General features: G+C 49.6%; 1 protein-coding gene across 3 annotated transcripts in view; it reads right to left on the minus strand.

The window, feature by feature from the left end:
- Window positions 1-1,643: 1,643 nt before the first annotated feature.
- Gfrl (Glial cell line-derived neurotrophic family receptor-like) overlaps window positions 1,644-26,907 on the minus strand; it is a 237,279-nt gene continuing 212,015 nt past the window's right edge. For all 3 annotated transcript variants that reach the window (XM_076811825.1, XM_076811824.1, XM_076811823.1), the window contains one exon: window positions 1,644-10,102. In XM_076811825.1, coding sequence (XP_076667940.1) covers window positions 9,872-10,102 — 231 coding nt within the window. In that variant the 3' untranslated portion in view covers window positions 1,644-9,871. The remainder of the gene's footprint in view (window positions 10,103-26,907) is intronic.

A 26,907-nucleotide genomic window follows, 5' to 3' on the forward strand; every position in this document is an offset into this window, starting at 1 on the left:
GCAATTACAACCGATTACCTTTCCTAAATGTGGAAAGTTTCTTTCGCGACGCGACGAGGTTCGAGCGTAAAACTTTAACGCCCCTTAACCTACTTCATCCCCCTGGCCGGCTGCCGCTAAATGGGATAGAAGGAAAAAATTACTTTGGCCGGGCGAGGGGGCCCGAGGAAGGAAACCGCGAGGCAGGCGTGGCCGTCTAACCCCCTCGAAATCCAATTATTCGACGAGAGCGGCGCGTGTTTTGACAGTTCGCGCGCTTTAAACGCGATGGGGCACGGCCGATGCTCGCGGCCTGAAATATACTTCTTTAAATCCTCTCCGCTCGGCGTGCAGCCGAGGGGTAAGTGGGGTTAAGCTGGCCTAGTCGTGAGGTCGCGTCAAACACAATCGTAAGAGGGATGTTACGCGGTTATGCGGGTACAGGGCGCTTCATGAATTCCATAACGAGGAGAGCAACGCGTCTCGGATAGTGTTTCTTCTCGAGAATGCTTTCTCGAGAATTCTCGAGAATTCTCAAGAAATATGATCTCATTTCTGATTTCTCGAGAAACAAAAAATATGGAGAAATCAGGAGCACTAGTCTCGGGGGCTCGTTTTTTTTATACCAGAAACCAGAGACTATCAATTTGTACACGACATCTTTTTCTTCCAGTGGCGCACCTAGAGGGGGGGGGGGGCCAAGAGGCCGGCACCCCCTAAAGCAGGGGCTTTGTAAAAACAAAATAAAACTGGATTTTATTCTTTAAATAAATCTTTATAATTACCTACTGAATTTTATTGACATTAAATGAATGTGTATTAAATAATTTTTTCTTAAAAATATTTTTATCCGTTCGACTTGGCTCGCTCAAGTTTAAATCCTGAGCGCCACTGTTTGCTTCTGACGCAAACTTTATTCTGCTCGTATCATTATTTCTTCGATTAATAAGATTGCTCTGGAAAAAGGAGCTTGTTTTCTAACGTTCCAGTGCTTGGACAGAGCACTTCAAGAGCTATTTAAAGATCGTTAATCGAGACCAACCAAGAACTTACGTTTGCAGCGACACTTTTACCAACAAGAGCCTCCACTTTTCGTTCCCCACGCCAGTAACTCGAAGACGAAAGCTCGCCTGGAAAAAAGAACGATTCATCCAAAGAGTCGCATGCTTGGCCGAGGAATCCTCAGGTGTGGCACGGTTACGGTCAGTTCACCGAGGCATCCTGTGCCCACCGGTGTCGCGTTGACCTATATGCGTCTGCGGTCGGCGTTGGTGCACCGGTGCACGCGTGGACGCACGTCCGAATTGGACGATCGATCCGCGGCCGAGCGACGCGCCATATCGATATCAGCCTACCCGACCATTCAATTCCACCGTGTCATTGTTTTCGCCGGTCTGTTTTGTTAAGACGGTCAACTGGCGCGATATTAGCATGCGTATCGACGGCGCGTGTGTACCTGCACCGCAACCAGAGCTCGGGGGTGGGTCGAACCGCGTGCAACGAGCCATTCCTTCCATATTTATACGGCCGATGTCCCGAAGAATACGATTAGAGTAATCGGGATGACGAACTGAAACAAAACCGAAGCTCAGCTTCGGCCGCAAACGAACCAATCACCGAAACTCTCAGCAGGTTAGAGGGTGGGTACAGAAACTCCATCAGGGTGTTTATAATTTCATGGGCCCTAGAGGGCCCGTTCGTATTTATTTACCAACGCCCCGGCAACTCGTCGGCCGTCCGTATAATAAGTTTATAACAAGTATTCGCGCTCTTCTTCGCATCGTCCACTCGCACGCTCTCACGCACCCTCAGCCGGACACTTTTTGTTTGTTTTTGTTTTTGTTTTTTTTTTATTTTTATTTATTATATATCGTACACCCTCGTATATTATTCGTTAATGCTCGTTCCCCCGAGTCGTCGTTCCTTCGTCCCCCGACTGTTCCCCACGGAAATTGTTTCGTTTACTAAGCGCCCCCGTCGTTCGAGAGATCGAAACAGAAATGGTACACGATCTGGATCGGGTTCGACGGCGACGGGCGCGCTCGGTGGTCTCGTTCGATTAACTAGGTGATTTAGGTACGCGTACCCTTCGTGTATATGCATATGTATATTATGTATATTATGTATATTTATATATATATATATATATGTATATGTATATGCATATGTATAGGTATATACAGTCAACGTTACATCGGTATCGCGCTAGAGGGTGAGCGTAGGGGGTGTTCCTGGCGGAGGACCCAAGGGGTGTCCTACGTTACCCTTTCTTAATTTCTCTAATCATCCTTCGACGGTCGAGTTACCTTTCTTCTCCCGTCCTTCGAAAGGAGAATCCTCGTGCCACTCGACACACTAAATCGAGTTCATCGCAACAGTGCAATTTACGGTGGATCATTTCCCGCCTTGCGTTTCCGTCCCGATTACCCCGCACAGTGTCATTACTGGCCTTTAGTGCAGGCATTACCGTGCAGCGTGCCGATAACGCTCCGTTTCCTGTTATCACGCGGATATTTACAACGAGACGTACGCGTGGACACCCCCGTAGAAACGGTCCACGATCGATATTCCCCCGATACCCTTGTGGGCTCCTCGATGCCCATCTTGGGTGATTAAGTTAAGTTGTAGTAGAACCACTGTTATCCGAGGGTTTTCGTATCCGAGCGCTCTGATACTCGGACAGATCCTATCCTCGTGGAAGATTCTCTCGCCTATTGCATTTCTGGCTGTCAGAAGTAGTTTCGAAAGTCATTAAATGTGGTTTCTTAGGGGTGAAAAGATAATTGTATGTTTCCAAGAAAATTCTACTGTTCACGTGTCTGTTGTTTCATCGAAAGATCGGTAAGCTTTCGATTGCTAACAGTCGTGTATCCGTATTAAATCAGGCAACAGAGGTTCTACCGTAGAAACCAGCATTCTTTCCCCGAGATACATAACGTCGCGAGCTTGGAATATCAATCGTGCCAGGGGTTGCTTATTCGACTATTAATTTCCCTTTCGGCATCTCGTTAGATCGAAGCAGAAAGCGGCCATACACAAGGTTTCCAGGCATACAGGCACACACCCGACACACGTACCCGTACAGACACGTAGACTATGTTCGTCGCGAACGTTTCGCGTATTCGCGGTGAGCCGGAACACACAGCCCCCTTAGTTTCATTATCCTCTCGCCCCGTCTTTCCTTTCCGTTTCTGCGTGCGAACCGAGAGAAATCTACTGAAAGCGACGTCCCACTTTTGCGCGCTGCAAAGTGACCTCCCAAAGGCGCCTCGCGAGCATCTCGTTCGTTAAGTATTAACGCGCAGTGAAACGTTGTCGTTACGCTTCATCGTACATCCCCCGCAAGTTCAAATCATCCGTCATTAGAACATTCGATGAAACACAGCTGTTGGAGCGGATAGTCGAGTGGTCTTCGAAGTTCAAAGTAGGGTAGCTTGGGGGTACGAGTCGCCGAATGTGTTCTATCTGACGTAGAGTTTAAAATTTATGCCGTGAGTCCCCAAAATTATGCTGAAGGCATCGCTTCACCTTTGACTCTCCATACTGAGGAGCAGCCTTTTACCCCCCCAAGTTTCTGTGATGTTCACTGTATCTGTTCCATCTAGCTACGTGCCGTGGGCTTCTAGCGTTAGGAGCGTTATCGTGGCCACTAATCATCGCTGTACATTGGCAGATACGGTTTAAACGGATGATAAATCATTCGATGGTCCATTACAGTGTACGGAGACGCGTAGCGACCCTTCATCTTCCACTGATACTCAAGATGGTCCAGTGATAGTGCAACTGGATGAGGGGTGATCGTAAAGAGAAGGGTGTTCCTTCTTTTAAAGTGGGAGAAAAGAAATTTTGACAGAGATCATTGTTCATAGAGTTGTGCCACGATTATGGACCGTCCTGTACGTTTAACTCTGCTCGCGAGACGAGGAGGCCTTCTTGGCGACCGCTCGAGGATTTGCGTGAGTCGTTTAGGAAGGATCAAGCATCTTGAATGGTGCGCTACTTAAGTTTACGTTACGTAGTCTTACAGCTTTTATATTACACGCGTGGCCGGGGTCAGAGTGCGTTTCAAGTAATAAAATATATATATATGTTTATATATATATCATGTATATGTATAAACACGCGCGGGTATATGTATATTTGCGCGCGTTAGTAAGTGTTTAGTGTGTAGTCGGAGAGGTTGAGCCATCGTTCTGTTTCACCGACGGAGAAACCCGGGGAATCATCGTCCCCTGGGAGAGGCTTGCCCGCATTCACGCCGGCATTTTGCTTGAGATACAAATGCCTTCGACCATTGGAAAGTTAAGGTACTGATTCTTGTTAATTGAACAACGAAAGAAATAAAATGAAATCACTGAACCTATTCGATAGAAAAGGATTATTCTTCATTGCCTTCACACGTGAATCCCTGCATCCCAATTCGCAGAAATCCCCTAGAAATCCTTTAAATATTTCCACCAATCAGGGCGCAACGATTCAAAAACGTCGACGAGCAAGTGGATAAAGCGTTGAAAAGAGCGCAGGCGTACCAACAGCCCGTACAGCGACTGGTAGCCGGTAAAAAAAAAATGTTCCTAGCGATCAATATAGTCCCGTCGGTAAGGAAGACCGCGTCTGGGCACCAGGAATGAGGTAGTTCTCCACGAAACTAGTCACTAAAGCAGGGCAATAGTGGACGACGCATGGTACGTTTCTCCTCGTCGGTAAAGCAGGAACGTTTAGTGAGCTTACTTACTAGCTAGGGAATCGAATACGAGAGGCCCACGCTATGCCGCGTGGAAAATCGATTTCTGACCCCCGCCACTTTAGCGGCGTTCCCCGCTTCGCGGTGATTCGTTCGCGACTTATTTTCCAACGTAGCGATTGGCGTCGATACGGCGGTACAGTATTGCCACCGCTAGGTATTTCGTCGTTGCACCGTTCCACCCCTGGGTACCTAGGGGGTTTTCCGTGCAAACTCGGTCGGCAAGATCGTGAACGCGCCTAGCTAAGACTCGAACCGAATTTCATTCGATTCGCGGAGAGAAGAGAAACGATACATACAACCGAATGCCTTCCATTGAAAAGCGTCGAGTTTGTTGCCCGCAGGCGTAGAAAATCCCCGAAGCAATGGCAACAGAGCGCGAACTTCTGTGCCTCCCACGTTCGAAAAAAAGCGTCGAAAACTGAATCTACGTGAAATTATAGTAAAATCGCTTATTGGCTGGCCACTTCTAAGAGGCCCTGATATGTTCAATTGGAACCACCTTGTGTGTTCACCGCCTCGTCTCGCTTTTTCATCGTCAGCCCCTGCCGAGGCGACGCGGCACGATTTCAAACAATGCGACCGGTTAAATGCACGCCTCGTTGTTTCCTTTACGCGCGGCGACTGTTCTCCTAAATTATTGCCAGCGCTTCTAACGTCGCGAAGCGCTCGAAGCTCTTAGAAACTTCAAAGTAACGGCGTCGCTTCTGTGTATGTAATCGATTTTATGGATCTTCGTACTTCGCCGTTTACTAAAAAAAAAAAAAAACAGTCAAGAATATGCGGGATATTCACTTTTATGTGCCGATAAAAGGAGAAAGTTTTCGCGTAGACGTTTCTGAGCGCCTTCCGACAGAGTATCCACTGCGAACCGCGTCAAGTAGAATCAGACAGCGATACGAAGACCCACGACCGCAACTCATTGGAAGAAACTTATTCCCCTTGTTCTTTCGCTCCAATTCGCCATCTTCGCAATTATCTTTTATAATATACTTTTGGTTACCACTATCCCTGATTTCCACGAGGCACGGAAGCGTCCGGTGCAAGAAATCATTCAACTTGCATCGATGTAAAGTGACGTTCGGTCAATGGACCCGTCGCAGGAAAGAAGTAGGCCTCGTCTGTTTCCGTCAGACCACATTTCAATCCACCCGCGCTTGTGCTGAACATAAATCCCTTACAAACTGTATAACGATCACAAGCATGTGCGTGTTTGGCGCATGTTCCATTTGTGCCATCGGATAATTAACAAAAGCTGGCTAACGTAACATATATAGGTGCATCGAGAAATCATCCCGAACGTGAATAGTCTCGCTCAACAATTTAGTAGCTACCCTTAGTCTCTTACTTTCTTACTTTCTACCCGCTTGAATGCAGTTTGAAGTGCAAAGCTGAGCAAACATGGTTCGGCAAAGTCTTCCGTGCTTCGCGGAAGAAGAAGACATACCCGATTCCCCAGTCGCCTGGAATTTCTCTAAACCCTAAGACGTTAAATCGATCGACAAGTCACCCGCTCTCGCTGGAGATCGCTCCTTTCGTTTTTCGCGCGACAAAAGCCTCGTGCTCCCCCTGCGGGGGCGAGATTTTTCGACGCGAATTAACATACATATATACGAATTACATTTATATACGGCTGTCCTACGTGCGTGTTATGTATAACGTGACATTTATACATTCTCGCCGGGTGTACGCCCCCTTTTGAGCGACGTGCCCGTGGATCGTAAACTTTATACATTATTGCTTTGCCGATAGCCACGTCACGTACGTTCGATCCGGCTCACGTTCGCCCCACTCTCCCTCTCGCCGCCCCCCGCGAAATTCAACTAATTATGCAACGCGTACCGCGCTTAATTTCCCCGTTTTTGACAGCTGAATCGGCCCCTTTGATTGGGCCGTTTCGACGCTTGGCTGCGCTCGATATGTCGAAGAGAAATCGAGTGAAGCATTGTTGTCAATGGGGGCACCCGATTCTGCCCCCGATGGCCATTCGCTCATTAAATTCCTCTAAATTCGAATTTCCTAATTCACAGGCTTCCTTTGCTCTCAATTTACTATCTTCGAATTCCCTAACATTTCTCCCCGAATTTTCCTAAACGTCGAAGCAGATATGCGTTCCATCTTGCGCGAACGCGAGCCAGAGTCGCCGCCGCGACTTCGCTGTCCCGTTTTCCTCGTTTCTTTTTACAACGGCTCTGAGCATCGACGCACGATTAATTTCCCTAAATTGACGTTTCCCTTCCAATCGAATCGGGCGGCGGTGCGCGTCGTCAGTTTTCATCCCCCAGCCCCACCGCGAACGACTCGTCAGCTTCGTTCCACCGCGTTTTTCCTCCCCCGTGGCTCGTTTCTCGTTATCCGCGCACTTCTGACTAACGTGTAACGCTTAGTCGCGGACCGGGTCGCGTTTAAACCCTCCTCTTTTTTCAGCTTTTAATCCCGCAGCATCCCGCGGCCCAGGGGTGCGCGCGGAATTTCTCAAGCCTCTTCGGTCCGCGATAAGTTTCGAAAATTAACGCCGCTCGCTTCACTCCTTCACCCTTGGGTCCCTCGCTTTTCAATATTGCCTTTAGCCGTCTCCTATTTACCAGTTTCAAATTAAACGCTAAAAACATCGTCGCGTCGACGCTTGAGATAGGGGTTGAAGGTTCCGGCCACCTCGTCCGGGCTTTAAATTTTAGACAGCGAGTCAAGATAATCGAATAACCGTCGCGCCAAGGGTCCCTCGAGCAGCAGACTGACGCCCCGCTTCGGAAGATCGAAAGGCCGGCGGGGAATCTCCAAAAATTCGTATTCAGCGCGCGCCACCAGCGGCCGCTGTCGAGATTATAATCGAGCGGACGCGGAACGAGGTGTTACCGCTGAATAATTTGAGGTCGTGTGTTTCTACGTCGTTTGTAAACGTCACAGGTGCCGGGGGGAAGCTGTTTAGAAAAGTTTCCCGCTTCTTCCTCCTTTTCTCCTCCCCCGCTGACAGATCGACCGTTTTAAAGCGGATGTCTCGCGCACCGCCTACCCCTGTGTACCATCCTGCCAAATTGTCGGACTTCCGACGCGATAATAACGTGCGCCACTTCATCGTGCCACGGGGGTGAAACATAATTAAAACGGAGACTGGATCCACCGCCCGACCCGCTCGGCACCTGACACTTTAACGCGAGAGCCACGAGGCAAATCGCTCGAACGACGCACGTCGCGTTTTGCTCGCTTCCTCGTCGGCCGCGTTGCGAATTTATTCCGGCATTTCGCGCTCGTCAGGAAGAAGAAAAATCAATCGCGTCCCCTCTCCTACTGATTCGTACGTTTGCACAGGGTAATTCGAAGGGTGGGGGTGGTCGAACTTTGGGAGGGTACTTTAATCATCGTCAGATAAACGAAGGGCGAAGGACAATGTAAATGAAGGAAACCCATTCGTAGTAATTTCTTTGACCAAGTAGGAACGTCCCTTCTTATCTGCCAGATGAGTAGAGTACCTGCGCTTCTAAAGCTTCAGCGGCTGTTTTCGAATTACTCAATGCTCGGCAATTGAAGGAGCGACTGTGCTGGAGACACCCACGCGTTCGAGCAAGCAGATTCACTTGCCAGTCCATTCCTCCTGATTCCATCCTCCATTATATCTTCTTGCACTCTCGTCTTTTCTTACAACGCTATTAACAATCTACAGTTATCTACACACTCGAGCCTCTCGCGATGCCTGAAACGCTCGTTAGATTTAGCTCTGAACTTTTAACAAACACCTAATGGTCCGATACAGGAGGAGCGCTCGCTTTTCTAGCTTATTAGTTATACCATAAATTAGCGGTTGTCATTTACAGACTCTACGGTGCTTCTTTCCCCCTTTTTACACCCGCTGTCGTCCGGCGCGATCGAGGATCCCACCTTTCAAGCTGTCTCTACCCTTAAACCTGAGTGAGTCGATTAAGAGTGCCGCGAAGCTTGGTACACAAAGTGTTGGAGGGAAAGGAATCGGAGGAGAGTAAAGAAGCGTAACGGTTCCCTACCACGGTTCTCCATCATCTTCGTGGAACATTAATATTCCTGCTTTGAAAAAAAAAAAAACTCCACCCGAATAGTGATGCATCGCGTCAAACGAACTCTAACGAATCCCGATCGATCCCCCAATTTCCATCGCGACACCGACTATTCCGCGATACCATCGCCGGTACAGAGACAGGGTTAATCGAAAAAATGTGAAAGCTCGGGCTCCAGGCTGGAGAGTGCCCAGCGAAACTATTTCCAATTCGCTTCCTCCCTGGGAAATGGAGTGGGCGACGGTTATCAAGCAGACTCCGTCTAGCTGCCAGAAACACGAGTTTCGCGCGGTTATAATGAGAGAGATCATCTTGCTTGGCATTGCTGTCTCGACGCGAATTCGGTAGAAATCGTAACCCCCTTCTGTCGCTGCGCGAGGAATCGAGCACGCGAGAACGCGGGTTGCTCTACGGATTGGCGGGAGGGGAAATTGTCTGGTTGATAATAAAATCGAACGACCGGGGGTCCCGATGGAAAGACGAAATTCTGCGAGCGAGCGGAGAAGACAGAACGGGGTGGAGCAGAGACGCTGTGTAACGGAATTAAAGTTGGAGCCGGTTTGGGAGCAGGTTCCGAGTGGCACTAGTCGTTTCGCGAATAGATTGGGAATAGAATTGACATCGAGCGGCGCGGAATTAAACAAGCGGGAGCTACAACGTCACCAGGGGGGGGGGGGACTCTTGTCGCGAACCGTCTTGCTTCCTCTCGAAATCAGTTCGACCCCCCGGTGACAAGGTATTCAGCGTAACCGTGGTGGAGAAATAAATGGGGAATAAAAAGAGAGTGGAAGGAAAATGAATGAAATACCACCTGAAGTAACTATACGGGCCGCCGGTGCTAGAAACTCGATCCTCGATCGCGGCCAACGATCCAGAATTCTTTATATCTCTGATCCACGAGGCACGAAGATTAGAGCCCCGTTAATTAGGTGCGACTTCAGCTTCCCCTTCGTTGATCCGCGCTATCCGAGGCCGTGAATTCTCCGTCTTTGAAATGCAGCGTGCCCTGCCGCGTCCTTCGCCCTCTACTCGGCTCCTCTCTCTTCCTAGGCGTTCGAGAATTCTTTCTTCTTGCTCCTGTTGCTGTTCAGTGACAGGGGATGGTGGCGAGTCGCTCGTGTCACGAGGCAAGCAGGCACGCCGGCGTCGATCGAAGCAGGCTGAGGAGCTGGAGGATCGCGACGAGGAGGAAGCTCGACGACCTCGAGAGACCTCCGACCTCGTTGCTGTACGGCAACTTGACCTCGACCTCGGCCATCTTGAAGATCGAGAGCAGAGGGTGCGTGTGCACCTCCTGGTGCTTGTTGTTGATCTTGTCGCTCAGGTCCTGCAGCATCGAGACGCACTCCTCCTGCAACACGAGACGTCCAGGAACGTTAGAACGGTTGGTAGGGCCGCAGATTAGGGGATGAATGTACGCGCTATAAGCCTGTATTCATGACTTAGAAACTCGCGCGTGGTGCCTTCCCCCGATAATGGCAGCCCGCGAATGCAAGGCTTCTTTTGTGACGAAAAATTAAATCACGTTGCAAGATTGCACAGTCTTGGAATTCTGTCTTTTGTTCCCCGAGGTTCTATTGTGCCCATCGGCTACCGTCGGCGCCAGCATCCCAGATAACAAGTGCAAATTTCACCGCGGGGGTGGTTGCATTTAACTCAGCCTGCGCGCTGGAAATTTCGCTGAATTAACAATAACAGAATTGCTTTGTCCGATGGCCGACCGTTTCTTCGCGTTTCTGAAACACCGTGCGGTGTATAGCCTCGATGAAACTTGTTTTCCTACCCCGTGCACATCTTTCGCATTCAAGAACATTCCCATCGTACCATTCGCCTTCTCTTTGATCAGGAAAACGCTCAGCCCGCGGTGACTTTCGGAGACAGAGCCCGTGTTAATACGATGCATAACTTCAGCGGGGAGCAGTTGATCCATCCAACTTCCGCAGGACAAAATTTCCCTCCCGAATACACGCGAATAAATTAGAACAAGAAGCTTCTTACGAAACACCCCTCTCCGAATGGGGTCTCTTTAACGCGATTTTAATTCAGTCCTCCCTCGAACCCCGCCGAATAATTAAATCCCTTTCAAGGTCGCGAGCGTATTAGCCTGAAAGGTCTCCCAGAAACTTTTTCCATCCCCCGTAGGGTGGAAGTGCGCCACGACATTTTCCTCAGAGGGAGTATCCGGTCCCCTCGATTTCGACTTAACGACGTCGAATGTAACTCGTCCTCGCGCGACTCGTGCCCTCGGCATCGATTTCCATTTTCCTCTCTCTCTCGTATCATTTTCTCTCTTTCCATTCCCCCTGTCTCTCTGGCTGCTCGTTTTTCCTCGCGCCGATTCTCCGCGCCTTCTTGTTCCTCGTCCCCGAAATTACCCTCGGCTCGTTGAATCTTTAATTTCCGGCGGAGGAGGAGACGGGGCCGGGGCGATTTTTCGGCGATATTTTCCGACGGCCAGCGTGGGCGAGGGTGCGCGCCACGTGGGTCGAGACCCCACGACGTCACCGTCGCTCCTCGTCCTCGGGCTCCGTTCGTTTCGAATCCGAAGCATCGACGTCGGATTTTCAATGAAATTAAATTCCACCCGGAAGGAGAGCGCCGAACCGGCCCCCTCTCTCCACCCTGTGCACCCTTTCGAATAACTTTTCGCGGAGAGAGGCCTCCAATCGGCCCTTTAAATTACCAGTGCACCGGGAATTCGTTTTTCGAAGCAGCTTGATCCATATCGATCCACCACCGCGCCGTCTGTACCGCGTCGAGGCTTCCCACGCGTCAACCTTCTCGTTTGCCGCGCGTTTTTCTGTTTTGTTTGTCCGGGGGAATATTTTTTGGTAGCTGCCCCTTGTTTTTCGGATACCTGTCCCGAAAGCTGGCTATCGGATTTCTGTGATGGAGGACTGGGTTTCCATGACGCTATGGCGGTAGAAAAATTGCGGGGTGAAGGGGAAGTGGGGGTGTTTTATTTGTCATTTATCGAGCTGGGTTATTAGGAATCTTCAGCAGGCATGCGTGGCTAGCTAGAGTCTTCTACTATAGTACTCTTTCGAATATTCACGGCGAGATAAGGCGAAATAAAAAGGATAGTATTACGAATATTCAACCCTTAACGTTTATACTTGCTCTTATCTCCTGCATATAGTTTCGAAATTATTTAAAAGCCTCGCGAGTTTGTAGACCCAAGTTTCCCAGAGAATCGGAGATTCCAATTTTCTCCTCGAAGCTTATTCCTCGCACGTTAACTACACAGTGCAACAAATTTCGACTTTTTTTCGGACTTGTAACATTCAATAGCCGTATCTTATAAATTTTCGTGCCTTGGAAACGAAACGGCTATTGAATGTTACAAGTCCAGATGGCTGTTGTACTGTGCTATTTGCATGAAGCAATACCACTAGTTTTCCTTGTTGTAAATAAATCCCTGTGCCGAGGTCGGCGAAATCGGAAAAGAAACGTCGCATTGACGTGGCCAGTTCCCTGATAATTCAATGAAACGTCGCGGGGTAATAATGATCTATACACGAGCTGGGTCAAAGCCCAGGACGATAATTCATTTTACATACTGGCTGGGGCTAATTGTAGCGCAGAGTTTCTCGCGCGTTGCTGGCTTAATTATCGAATATCCGAGCCGACCGCGTGTTTCGTCGCGTTATCAGCGAATACCTTTCGAACCTGCTTCGTTGACCAACACCTCCAACTGCTCGAATTCTGCTTCGATAATTAAGGAAGCAATCGACGCTCACGGTGCTCCCAGCAGTTCTGTTCAACTGAGGGATGCTCCTGCAATAAACGTAAGACGCGTATGCTCGAACTCTTTAGGATTTATCCCCATCGCGAGCATCCGCACCGTATCGCAAGATTGAGAACACGATACCCGAGGAAGGATCTGTTTCATGCCAGCCACGAATCCCTCCTTTCGTCGAATAAATAACATTCTCGGTTCGAGATGGCGGGCTAATGATGCCTCCATAGGTACGCCACGAAGCACCCCCTTTTGTACGAGTTCCTGCGGCAAGGATGCCAATCAAACGGCACAATTACGGGGTCGGTAGACTTATTCAGAAGCTGACGTTATTTAGAATTTATTCGAGACGCGGAGCTGTTAAATGCGAATATTCAAAACGGCGTGGAAAGGGTAGAGGGACAAAGAAGCTGGGGTAGGGGGTCGCAAGGGTTAGAAGAAACTGTGAAGGATAAAATTGCGGAAGAAGAAGAAATTCCAGGATGGACGGAGTAAGTGATTGAAAGATCCAGGGATCAGCAATTAGAGATGAAGCAGGGTTAGATAAGAGCAGAGAGTGACAGGGGGGACATTAGAAAACAAATGGAAGTGAGCAGGGACAGAAGCTAAATCTTTCATTACGAACGTCTCCCTTGGACAATGTTCGGCGAGGGTGTGTTATCAAAAATACAGAAGGATCGCAGCGATATCTCAGGGGCAAAGTGGTCATTGTCGTACCTTGCCGCTCACTTCCGCCCTGGGTACCAATTCCCGCGGCAGCAGAGAATTCTTCCACGACTTTCAAGCACGCGGATGAATAATTCCCACTTTAGAAAACGGTGTGTCCCGTTGCTCGGAACTGCGCGTGCCTCTAGGATTCACGAAAACTTGGTGGGATTACCTTCGTCTCTGTAGCGAGACGTTCCGCGGGACGGACAAATAAGGATCGCGATTCAGATCGTCGTGGAATAATGGTGGCTCGCCGGGGAACGGCGGAGGGTGCAGCGCGTGGCCCCTGGCAGATTTATTCGAATCGCGAGGCGAGGCCAGATGGAAGAGGTGGTGCAGGTGCACAGTTCAATCGTCGGGCAGCTGCCATTATTCCTCGACAGGTAGAATCCCTTGTTAATGGACGGCTAATTGGATTCTTCCGCGAGGGGACGATGATTGCGTGGATGCGGGCGTTTTGTCGCTGCACGGGCTTTTAAGGGATAGCACGGACGGACAAAGGGTACAAATAAGAGGCTAATACACGTGAAATGAGTAAAGAAGGCAGTGGAATAAGAGAATTGAAAAATGTAAGGGGAATAGTGGAGTTAAAATCGAAAGAGAAATGTGAGGGAGGATCAAAGGGAAACGGGTAACTAAATTGCAACGGGTATAAGGGCGAAAAGAAAATGGATGGGTGTGTAATAAGCCAGGGAAGCAGCGAGGACTGTAATGGAAGGAGAATCCAGATATCTGACGCGAGGAGGAGAGAAAGCAGAGGAACAGAGGGTAGGCGACGTCTAGGGGAATGAAGAGGCAGCGCGACATAATGAAGGACAGACAGGAATGCATCTTGCAATTACTACTCCCACTGGCCCTTCCATCTCCTCCGGCAGGCGAACCCCTTTCATCGAGGCGGACGCATTCGATATCAGCAACGATTGTTCCCGCGGATTTGTCAGCCCCGTTCCCTCTGCCCTAAGATGATCCTAGTACCACCCTGTGCTCGAGCTTCTAAACGACGGTGTCAATTTATAATGGCGATATAATGGGATCTGACGCATGCTCCGGGAGCTTGGATTAGCGAGTGACAACGCTAATTATCGCACGTGCGTCTCGTGTCGCGCGACGCCACTGGGATCGCGGCTGCGAGAGAAAGTAGCTAATGTAGAACGCTGCGCCTAGACGATCCTTTAACCCTTTGCTCGGAAAAGCACAGGAAGAATGTGAAAAAAATTAGAAGAAAATGGAGAGTCCCTCGGTGGCTGATTTACTGACACCGCGGTGAAGTGACCGGAAAGTGGGCGAAGCGGGCAGCGTGCCTGGAAATATTTTCCAGCCCCGAAGGAAGGGGCGCCAAGGAAGCATCGGGCAGCGTCGCGTGGGCCAATAAAGTTCCGCGGATAAAGAGGGGAAAAAAAGAAGGAATTCCGGCATGCAAGACGCCAGTGCGCCTTCACGTGCCCGCTTAATCAATAACGACGTCGAGTCTGCTCGACGTTAGTCGTTAAAACGCAGGAGGAGGGAAGGAAAAAAAAAGAGGCGAGCAAGAAGCAAAGACGGGGGAGATGCCCGAGGAGAAATAGGAGGGCCGGGATAAAGGGCGTGGGGTAGCGGGGAAAAATAAAAATCACCCGGAGGCCGATGGGGAGGGGGTTGTTCCTATAACGACATGCAACGCATGCCGACTTTATAACACGTAAAGGGTTGCCGTCGTGGAAAACAGCCCTGTCACGCAATGCAAATGAGCCTTCGAGTCGCGCGACAACAAACTCCGCGCCCTGCCTTCTGATATTTTTGCCCACGTTTTCGTCGCGCCCTTCTCCACGCACAATTTCCATCGGTCACGAGGCGATTTCGTTTCCCCCCAGACGCTAGCCTGCGCGACTCCCTAATTCTCCAACTCTCGGGGCTCTGATCCAGATACTTATACTTGGAGAGTCTCAAATTCTTACGATTCCAAGAATCTACAGGCCCAAGTGTACAGCAGCGACCTTCAGGGTCTAGCGCCCGGCGAAGCCCTGGAATTACAAATTTCCTTCGAGCCAGAACCACCCCCGCGACGATTCGTCTGGAATTGTTAAAATTCCTTAAACCCTACAGGCCCAAATTGTCGCAATCTCGAGGACCTCGCACTGGAAAGGGTCCTCGAATCGCGAATTCGCTTGAGCCAGAAATTCCGTTCCACCGATTCGCTTGCCAGCGCCGTGGAAACGTCCGAGAACAACAGACCTCGTTTGCATAATCGCGCGCGAACCTTTTCGAAATCCGTGGTACGGGGGCGGAGCCGCTCCCGTAAATAGAGGAAAACGCCGGATACACGGCACGTTAATCCCGAAATCTGCTGGGGAACGGTTGCTGGCCGGACAACGGAAGAATCGGAGACAGCCGAGCAAAAAGACGCGCGGACTCGCGCAGCAAGCTGCCATGAATCCCCGAAGGAGGATGGAAACACGCGTCGACGGAAGCAGCAGCTGTTTCCCTTTAAACCTGCCCGAAGTAAGCGAGTTGCGTGTTAAAGGGTTGCCCGGTTGCTTCACGTGCCTCGCACAGTGGTCCGAATCGCCGAAAACCTGATAAAAAATTCATACGTTCATATTTCACCCTTTATCATTACGAAGATGGTCATTCCAGGGGTTTTTGGGGTCGCAGAATCTGATTGCGAGGTCAAAATTTGTATTAGATTAAAACTAAGCCCTGTAGGGGGGAGCAAATATCGATAAAATAATGATATGTATTGTTTAACAGTACTGTCTGATTTGATTACGTTATTTGAAGTTAATTACGGCATCAAGATTAGGAAAATTAACAGAGATAGCGTGTTTGAGAGAAAAAGGTATTGAGCGCGCGAAAACTAGGAGGAATTTGTATAATATAAGTTTCAAAGATGCCCGTCGATTCCAAAAAAAGAAACACGCGATTAAAAACGATCATCGCATAAATTTCTTATATTTCAGTTATTTATAACTGTTTGTATATTTCAATAACATCGAATGAATGCACAATTTCATCTCATGGATAAATAAAAACATTTTCAATATCTCAAGTGTGATTTTATACAAATTATTGACCTCCTAGTTTTCGCGCGCTCAATACCTTTTTCTCTCACAAAAACGCTATCTCTGTTAATTTTTCTAAACTTGACGCCGTAATAAACTTCGAATAACGTAATCACACCAGACAGTACTGTTAAACAAAACATAACATTATTTTATCGACATTTGCTCCCCCCTACAGGGCTTAGTTTTAATCTAATAAAAATTTTGACCTCGGAATCAGATTCTGCGACCCCAAAAACCCCTGGAATGACCATCTTCGTAATGACAAAGGGTGAAATGTGAACGTAAGGATTTTTTATCACGTTTTCGGCGATTCGGACCACAGTGCCTCGGCCCGTTCGTTCTTAAATTCTGTAAAGCTCTCGGAGCGCCGCTCAGCTGTTCTGCACCCTTAAAAGCTCCTCCGGGATCTGCGGCCTAGCCGTGTCTAGCTAAGCCAGCGCAACAATGATCGTTCGAGGTGAACGCCGATCGACACCTTTCGCTTGTTCTCGCCAACAGATTTTCCCTTGGCAACGCGATTTAAATTCGCGACGAGCCAATGCTGCCGATTAAAATTAATGACTCGCCTGTCGCCGTTGGAAGGCTGCTTTATTTAGCGAGGCAACCTTGGTGTTAAGGAAACGTTAAAGGAAAACATCTCGTTTCGCATACTCGAGCCTCTCGCTCTTAAACCCTAAAGATACCGTGTGTGTGTGTGTGCTCGCTCGCCTTTGGACTGTTTTAAAAATGAAAGGGGCCTTTCTCTCGAGTCCGGCTCTTTCAAGAATCGCTCGTAGCTTCGTCGCGTTCCGCCGTGAAAGTGTGTCGAGATACAGCCCTACCTCTGGATGCTCCTAAACTCTTCCACAGCTGGTCGCTCACTGGAAGAACGACGGCGTTCCCGATGGCAATTAATAACGCGTGCTGATTAAAACTACCCCCGTAGTCCAGTAACGTCACAGGTTCGACAACTTAAAATCCTTGGAGAGGATTCTAAGACCTCCCGAACGTTTAACCCAGAAAATCAACCACCTGAATTGAAATCGACGAAACAAGTGCTCGAGCCACTTTCAGCGCATCCACCGACGACTATGAACCCTCAGTTTATCGGCCGGTCGCGACTGCACGAGAGGTACGTTTTAAAAATGGAGAGCACACACGTTCGTCTCCGCTGTCGTCGCGGTATCGTCGCGTCTCCGTGGATAGTTGGGAACGATCGTCCCGGGACGTGCGTCGCGTTTCGAAACGATCCTGGCCCGCGTGTGTCTCGGGTCGGCAGGGCCGTTCCCTTATTCGTCAAATTGGCAAACGTCGCTAAAACGACGCTCCGCGAGACGGCCTCGTAAATTTCCGCCGCGCAATTTCGCCGTCGCAGCCGCCCCCCGCGAAAACTACTGGGTGTGGCTTACACTCGTAAACCGTGAAAGCCTCTTCCTTTGAACGCACTTTCGGGACGGTTTAAAGAGGCACGCACAATGCTGGCGCCACTTTCCGCGGATTTCCCGGCCGGCTCTATACCCTCGTCGAGGGAAGTTGCTGGTTTTGTCGCGACACTTGGGTCGAAGCTCCGAAAGTCTCTGGTTTAGAGCCTTGGTCTGGTGGGAGAGACGATGGTAGCGGAAGGAATCTGTTTAGTAATCGCAAGCTTTCAGGCTTTCTCCTACATCCACTTTTTCCCTCGCTCGCGTAACGTATTCTTCTTCCTTTCACTCCTCCACGCCCAGCCAATTAGCCAGCTAAGCTGACTGATGGCTCCAGCATTCGATATGGTAATTCCCACCCCCGAAATCACAGAGGGGTAATATATCGAAGCTATTACATGGTTCTCAGAGAGGTGACGGGGCTCTTATCGAATTTTCTCGTCGCTGAATTCCGAGGTCCGTGGAGATGACTCACGGCGCCGTGCCGAACATATTACGAGGGGCAGAATGAAATTTTCAGTCCCCGTTGGCGGGCCACGGGCGAGGATGCCGTGGCAGAGGGATAGAGGGAGGATCGATTGTTCAAAAGCGCGAGAACACGCTTGGCTCGAGAGAGCTCGTTTGTTCTCGCGGCTTTCTTTCGAAAAATCCCGCCTCCGCGGCCCGGGGCGAAATTAATCGGGGGGTGGCTCGATCCGTCTGTCGGCCGCTCAAAGGCGAATCATTCCTCGCGAGGGGTGGCTGCGCGCCGCGCCACGTCCCTCGGGAGAATGCATCCCTTCTCGTTACACCCTCATAACGTTGCCTTTCCCGCGCTTTTCCACCATCTCTCCGCGGGCACAAAGTCGTCGTTCTGACGTGGCCGTTTCGCGGCAGAAATTAGCTCCGTCCTTTGACACCGATCTAGATGGAATAAATTGTTTCGCCTGCGAGACTAGTCGCCGAGGGAAAGACGGTGGTTCCTTGCTAGATTCCTGAATCCTGCTGGAACCGTTACGCCGTGATCTCCCGAGACCTCGTACCCTGGGGTGAATTCGAATTAACCGAGATTATTGAAGCAGTCGGATCCTTCGGAATTCTTTTAGCAGGGTTCGATGACACCGGGGGCTTCGGTCGTCGCGAGTTCTCACGAATGCCAAGAGATCTAAGACGCGGCGGGACTCGAGATTGTTCCAACCTGGGGTCCGGGGAGCAAAACACATGGAAGTCCCCAGGTATCTGAAATTGGAAACGAAGCAGTTCCCATACGTGGGAGCCTCAAAGCCTGCCGAATTTGAAATTCCCTGTGCCGAGAGTTTCGAGCTTCTCAAGAGTCCCAAAGCTAGGAACCTGAAGCTCCGCGGTCGTGGGGCTTGACAACTCTATGGTTTCCCCAACTTGAAACCCACAGCACTCGAAACTACCAACTCTTCCAAAAACTGACTCCAACCGACTCTTCCAAACAAGTAGATGCTTCAACGATCTTTCTCTAAGAGACTTCTCATTTCCAGAGCTCAATTTCCCCAGAATCGTCTCGACGATTTTGTCCACGGTCCATCAGGCATCGAGTAGACTTCAGTAGACGTTTCCTCGACGTTTTCTCCTCACCATGCACCGGAGCAAGACGCACGAGTATCGCGCGGCGGATGTCTACAGGAATTCAGGAGCACGAGAACGAGGGGGAGAATCGCGGCTTTGTCGGCCTTGGTGACGTTCGTCGTTCGCGATTGTTGAACGAGGCCCAGCCGATTGAACTCGAAATGGCACGGCAGCCACTCTCGCGCGATATCGCTGTCTTCATTCCGATAAGGTCTCAATACCTTAATGGGTCGGCCTATCGGAGCCAGCCACCTAACATCCTGACGTCCTGACGTCGTACCAGCGTATTGTCTGGCTGCCGCTGCTCGGCGGCGAGTATAGCAGAATCGACTATGTCGATAGACGATTTCGATATCTGTTCGCGACTACGCGACCCCTATCGCGGGAATTAAGCCGGAAAATTAAGGAAGAACGCGCCGTTTCTCTCAGTAGCTTTTGTCTTGAAATCTCTTTTCTATATCTTACAGATTGCGAGTTAGCAAATAAAGTCGAAAAATAGCCGAATCTTCAGGGGTTAATTTCACCCCGTTAGTGTGATTTTGGGCAGCAAAAAAAATTGCGTTGTAATCAGGAGGAAATTCCCTACATATCCACAAAGTTTCAGAATTTTTTGAACTTTCGGCTTCGGGATCTTCCCTTGTAAGTAGTTTCTTAAAAAAGAATTCCCAAATTTTGCTATGTTTTTAGCCCCCAAAAATTGGGTTCCCCCTTAAGGGAACTTCACCTAAGCATTTCAATGACTCCATCATCTTCTAATAATAATAATATAGGTATGTCTTAGAAATTGTAATAATAATGGGAGGGTATCTATCTGGATGGTACATTTTCTCCGTGATTTATGATTAGTGTACTGCGTTCGAGCCCCCTGTGTTTCAATCCCCCAGCATCGATCACTCGATGTTCCTGTAAAAGCGCAATCACGCGACTGAAGATCACCGTGTCTGCGCGGAACGTTGAGCCTGACGTTTCATTCGGTTCCATTTGGAATCGCCCATCAGAGAAAAACAATTTCGCACGCGAGGCTAATTGCAGTTTCCACGCGAGATTTATACCTCCTCTCTCCGCCGCTGCGCCGAGTTTTAATGAAACGGTATTATGGGCAAGTGATATTCCCCGCCAAGTGGAGGAACTTGGTCGCACGAGTCACGTCGGATGAATCCCCGTTTGTCTGCGGGGTAACTCGGGGGCCGTAGTAACTTTGAATTCTTTATAAAAACGTCTTCTCCTCGCGTTTCCTTTCCACGGCCGGATCTCCCCGCTGGAAAAAGAGGGATCCCGCTTCCTCGGGAGGAAATTCTTTACAAATTGCGAATCCAGCCTGGGAAGCTTCCGCTCGTCGCAAAATTCCCAGAGTACTCGATTCAGCCGGTAAGAGCCGTCTCCGCCAAAGGGAGGGGGAGAAGGGTCAATCTCTTCGTTCTTATTCCCCCATTATTCCAGCCACGACAAGCGCGGAGGGTTTCGATTGCTCGAGACGTAACGCGACGCGGTACCGTCCTTTTTTTCCACGCTGAAGGCTTAATGGAGCGGCGGAGGCTGCTTTATCTCAGAATTTAGGAGGGGAACGAGTGGAACAGGGGGTGGGTCGAGAGAAGGAGGAAAATCGTACCGCAACACAAGGCTCACCCAACGATAATTCAGGGTCGCGGATACGAGGGACGGTATTTGTCTACAAATCGACGCTCCGCTTAACAATGCGAATCGGTTCCCGTTCGATTCATCGATCCCTTCCTTTCGGAATGTTAAATGGAACGAGACGCGACCCACCGATGCGAGAATCGCGCGGCAAACCGGGGCCGCGCTTCCGCCGCCGCGCCGGGGCAAGAAAAGAGATTCCTTCGAACGCGCCATGAAACTTTCATTCAGGCCTGAATTAAAAATTTCGACCGATGCTCCGCTGAACGGGCCTGGCCTTCCGTCAATTCTACTCGCGCGCGTCTAAGGGGCTCTATGAATTTTCTATTCCAATCTCCGGAACAGAATCGCTCGCGAAATTAAATGGACCGATGTACTATAGTATAACTTTCGGAGTCCCTGGGTAGCACGCGATGAATTATTGCATGGTAAATTGTCAGAATCTTTCTGATATTGATGCAAGAAATCGCGAACAGTGGTTTGGTTAATAAAACGATTTAAGGATGTATCGGACGTACAATATTAGACAAAAGTATATGAAACTTGAAATACTTGAATATCTACGTCTTGCGCATAGTAAATCTAGATGCAAGGAACTCGAACGACAGTTGGAGTCTTATTTCTACTCCTGGGAAGGTATTTTTCACTTTACAAATGCTTTCTCAAGCATTATTTACTAAACTTTTGGCAGTGAAAGTGCCCTGAATTCACAATTTTCTCAATTTATAATTTATTTCTTCAAAACGGTGTAGTGAAAGCAATTGAAACTTGGCAGATATTTTCATCTATCTATATACTGCATGTAAAAAAAATTTGAAAACGTTGGTACCATTTCTTCAACATTTTTTCAGCTGTTTTATCTGTCAAGGTCGTCTTTTTCCATAAGCGTACGTGTAAAATCAGTGAAAATTAAAATCATTATAACTCAGCAACCATTTAGTGAATTCGTTTAAAATGTGCTTATCCCTATGTGATTTATTCTGCCACCATATTGCGTATGATGAATGTAAATTCTCTAATTTGTGCTTCATTTCTCAGTGTGTACACTGCTGTATATTGATTTATCAAAGGGCTTCCGTTTAAATAAATAAATAAATAAACTTTGAAGATAGGTCCAATACATCCTTAATGTACGAGATGATCGAAGATTTGAGTTTTAGGGAGGTTTGAAACTTTCGGGATGAATTTTGCAAAGTCGACGAGTATCTAAAAGGAGACTTCAACGATCTTTCTCCCCTCTCTGGGTTTATCCACCGGTATCGATCTAATTGGGTAAATCCGCGTGCTCGTCGTCCGGCGACGTCGCTCGTTGGACAAAGTTTATTGGAACGTGCTTAATTAACTTTCCAGCGGTGACTTCGCCGCCCATCGTCGACGTCCTCGCGATTATCCGTAAGCCGTGGAGGCGCGGCCGCTGGAAATCCAGCTCGTGGAACAACCTGCACCTATAAATTCCTACAGTTTCAACGAAGTAACGGGAGGAAACTAATCGGCCCACCTACGAGCCCGCTCTATTACCGCGGACTTCCACTTTAGTTATAATACTACCTCTTCCCCGTTTGCTTCTGCGCTGACTAGACGGCGAAGGGATGTCGTTGTCAGGGGCGAAGAACAGTGGTTCCGAAGGGAACTTGTACGCAGCTTTCGCACGATTCGAATAGGGTTCGAAGCTAAAATTTAGAATCTCAGCTGCAAGACGTATCAACCCGCGAAACTTCACTGCAGCAATTCGTGTCCGAGGAATCCCAGCGAGACATCGAGCGGAGAAAATGTATCGAGCACTCGTCCGAGCGGAAACTACCCCTTGCGAGCTGCGCGTGGTCTTTGTCTCGGGCGGTTGAAAGGGAGCGGAAGGGCGCAGAGAGGAAAGGGCAACGAAGGAAGAACGAAGCACCCTCTTAAGTGGCGCATGGAAATTCAATGAAAAGTCACGAGAGTACCTAGATCGATACTTGGACTGGCAAAGGAAAGGTGCACCGAGGGGGTGAACCGGAGGGTCGAGGAGGCATAGGTGCCTCTATTGGCCATGTGCCAATGCTTGCCTATCTATGTGGAACACCTGTGCTTGCCCGACGTTACCCTGATATTTCCAACGGCCAACAAAAAGCGCGGGACTCCCGGCGCTTCCGCTGATAGAAGTAATTTCGCAAATGAATTCGATGATCGCGTTGACGGCGATCTAGGTCCCGATAACACGCGAGGACCTTGGCTGCCGCGACTCTTTATCCCGTCGAAATCTCTAACGAGCTGCAGAATTGCGCGCGGCACGGCGATGCATTCGAAAAATCGCGAGCCTGAAACGAAACGCCCATCCTCCCTTAACTCTCGCTGGCAGAAAGAGGAACCGTGAAAGCCCCGAATTCTCAAGTCTACCGCGCCCTACGGTATCGTTCCAGCGAGAAGATTCCAGGGAACCGTTCGGAAAGGAAACTCGGGCATCCCGTATCCCGCAATGAAACTGCAGCGGGAAATTTTGAGCCGGGGAAGTGGAGGGAGGGAGTGAAAGATGGGAGGAGGGCGAAGCCGAGAGGCGAGTAAGTCGGAAGAAGAGGGTGATTCCGAGTTGGCAGCATAAAGATGGCACCGCGCTCCTCTCCTATATTAGCAAAGTTTTATGACGTATGTAGGCGGACCGAGCCCCGACCCATCGGAGGGGAAAAATGCAAGTTTCACCGCGGTTGCGCCACTTCCTGCACGACACCCACGAGAGAACGGCGAGGCTGCGACTCGACGAACCGCGGGACGGTTGTCTGAATTGAAATAAAAGGCCGAGACTGATCTGGCGAACTTTGGACAGATTGACTCGAGCAACTACGAAATCAGAACTTTCTCTGGACCTTGTCGTTTGATGGATAAATATTTCGACTTCTAATTCTTTAGCAAGAAACTCGAAAAAGGAGCTTGGTACCCCCAAAGACTAGATTTCTGTAGTCCATAGAAAGCAGAGTGTGTAGACATTTTAGATCGAAGGTCCATGCTCCCTTATCACTTAATAAATCTGTTCCACGAATATCCCGAAACGTCCCCTTTGATCGCTATCATAAAACGTCTGGAATGACGGAGGTACTTTCTATCGAGGTTCTAGGTTTAAAACGATTAAATGATTTTCTCTTCCACTTTCGACGATCGGACGGGGCAGGGATTCTCGAGGGTTGTGCCGCGGCCAGGCAGCCTTCCATCAACGATAACGGTCATCCAGAGGCCAGTAAGTCCATTCAATTCCCTAAACCCTGCCTTTCCAACCCCTCAGCTCCTTTCCTGGCTCGTCCGCTACCCATTTATCTATATATCTATTTTTCGGTCGCGTCATTCATCCGTTCGCTTTATGAAAGATCGAAATTCTCCGCGTTGGTCGCCACTGACAGAAACGGCAACTCCTAATTCCACCGACCCACGTCTATCGAACTGTTATTCAAACAGCAATTCACATTTGTTGGCTCTGAGAGGATTAGCAAAAGCCACCGTGCTCGCTCGAGATAGCTCGCCGACCTCCGAGCGGGGGAAACTGAAATAGATCCGAAGGGGGACAGGGCTTTCTCATCCAACTGCGACTGTAATTACGTATCAGCCAATACAATCACCGTCGAAAAATATTTCTACGAAAGAGATTTCCCTCATATTTCCAGCAACGGTTCACTAACGAAACAATGGTGAATTGCGAGCGAAATATATGCTACACGGAACGTGTTTCAACGAACACGCATTTTGAATTAAAATAATGGACATTGAATTTTCAGGGGAAATAACTCTGTCTCTGTCCCTCCCGGGCCTACGTTTACACGGGGCCGGTCGGGAGGGTGACTTTCGATGATTCGTGTGGACGCATAATTGAAAAGGGGGATTCGAAAGGCAGTTGGACGCGTGATTTCGAGAAGCCCGGTGCCTAACTTTCGTTCGTGCAGTTCGGTGGCCCGGGAACGCTACACTCCGCGAGATGTTTAACTCGATGGCGCTCGACTTTTAGCTTTTAAACGGCGTTAAGAACTCGAGCATCGTCGTTGGAGGGGCTTTTAAAACCGACGGCGCACTTAAAAGCATATTTTTCTCGCGCGTCGTCTGTCTTCCCGCTTCGAAGGTCCCCGGGGGGCTACGCGAATCCAGATTTAGGTGAACAAACGCGAGTTTAAAGAAATTAACTTGGCAAACTGCTGTTCGAGCAATCCGGGCTCTCCGATCGCGAAACGTTAGTAAAGTTTCACGGTTTCCTCGGTAAGACGAATCGCACCATTCCGCGCGCTTTCCTGCGCTCCTTTGAATTATTCGCTTCTGCCGAATCGAATCCTGGAACGCTTTTAGATAATCGCTATTCCAACCCCTTTCGCGTCACGTTACCCAAAATACCCTCCGCAGCGTCCACGAATCCAGCCGCGTCAGCCCCTGATATTGAAAGTATCTATCGGATTAATAAAAAAGTAAAGTGGCGCAGGGGAGTGAGAACGGCTCGCACCTCCCCCGACGTCTCCAGCGGGGCGTACGTTTCACGGCATCGAAATAACCGTCGTTAAGGGTGAGAAACGGCTCGTGTCTGCGAGCACGAAAATCGATTTACGACAGAGGGCGACCGGAAGCGTGCTCCGGGACAGGGCCGAGTCTAGGTCGCGGTCCGCGAGCCATAACTTCACTCCATTGCGTAATTGCTTTATTAGGAACTCATTTGCAGGGAGCCGCGAATGGCCGCGACGCCCGGCGCCCGCGACACGTCGAATTAAACCGACCGATCGAACATTGTCGCCGCCGTTCTCGTCCAACCAGTTCGTTTGCGGTCCACTCCACCTACTTCCACGCTCCTTCGATCGAATAGTTTCAGCGTCCGCGACTAATTATAGCGACGATTAGTCGGTCACTTAGCTGGCGAACTATATTTACAGGCCGCAACTACGCGGACGCAGCATCGAGCGGCCCGTGGAATTCAAAAAGTGGTTCGAGAAGCATCCAGGAATTCGGTTACGCTTGCGGTTCACGATCCGAACTACCGCGCGCCCGGCGGACTCTCGCGAGCAATTATCGAAATTCTTTAAATTGGTAACGCGATACGTTGCCGGCGGGCCGAAAATCGCAAGAATTTGCGCAAAATCTCGCAACCGATACGGCGCCGATTTTTCGGCGTGTCTCGGCGCGATGCGGAACACCGGGAATCGGCGCGTCGCGGCTGATTTCAGGAGGGTGCCGCGAGGGACGGGCGCGGGAAGTCGTTCGACCCGCCGAAAATCGTGGGAAATTTTCCTCGCAGGAAATCTCATCGGGGGAGTCGGTCCATGGCCGTGTAAAAACTTGGAAACTGGCCATCAGAGACAGGGTAAAAAGTTTCGGGCGGACTGTTCGGGGCCGTCCCGTGATTGGTGCGTCTGCCAGTTTTTACGCCCCCCGAACAATTTCGCTCCGTCCAGGGACCGGACCAAGGAAATTCGCGGCACGTACAGGGTCGCTTAGGAAAAACATTAAAAATCGCCGGCAGCGATATCCGTTACACCGTTTCTTCGCCTCCTTCTTTTTTCTCTTTTAATCGCGGCCACTTGGCTGGCCGCCAGCCTCGACTCTCCTTAATTAAGATCTCAAATAAAAGCTCTGTTCGCAGTCAAAGGCGTCCCGAAGTTGTCCTTGATCCTCTCGCGCCACCAAAAACCACTGCAGTCGCCCCGTTTCTACCGGCGCGAATGAATGCAATTATAATTACCCAATGACACTCCTTTGCACCGTTTGGTAACTTCTGGGAACAATTTTCACGCTCCCGTCGTCACTGAATTGGTCTTTTATTCTTCAGGATTGAATGTAGTTGGGAAATCGTGAATCCAAATGCGTGGGCTACGTTCGGGAACGTCAGACCGGCAATAATGCGTTAGCTAGCGGAGATGCTTTATTAAACGGATGATCGAAGCCGATATATCAATCGTTGATTGAATTGGAAGCCTGTTTGGAACGCTCTGCGATCTCCCACCGATCGGTCATCCAATTACGAGTCAGAAAGACACCGTTTCCACCCCCGACAACCCTAGCCCCGCGAAAAATCGACGCCCAGTCGAAAATTCGCTCCTCCAATTTCCGGCTCCCGCGCCGT

This window comes from Andrena cerasifolii, chromosome 5 (genome assembly GCF_050908995.1).
Source record: "Andrena cerasifolii isolate SP2316 chromosome 5, iyAndCera1_principal, whole genome shotgun sequence".
NCBI classification, from domain to species: Eukaryota; Metazoa; Arthropoda; class Insecta; order Hymenoptera; family Andrenidae; genus Andrena; species Andrena cerasifolii.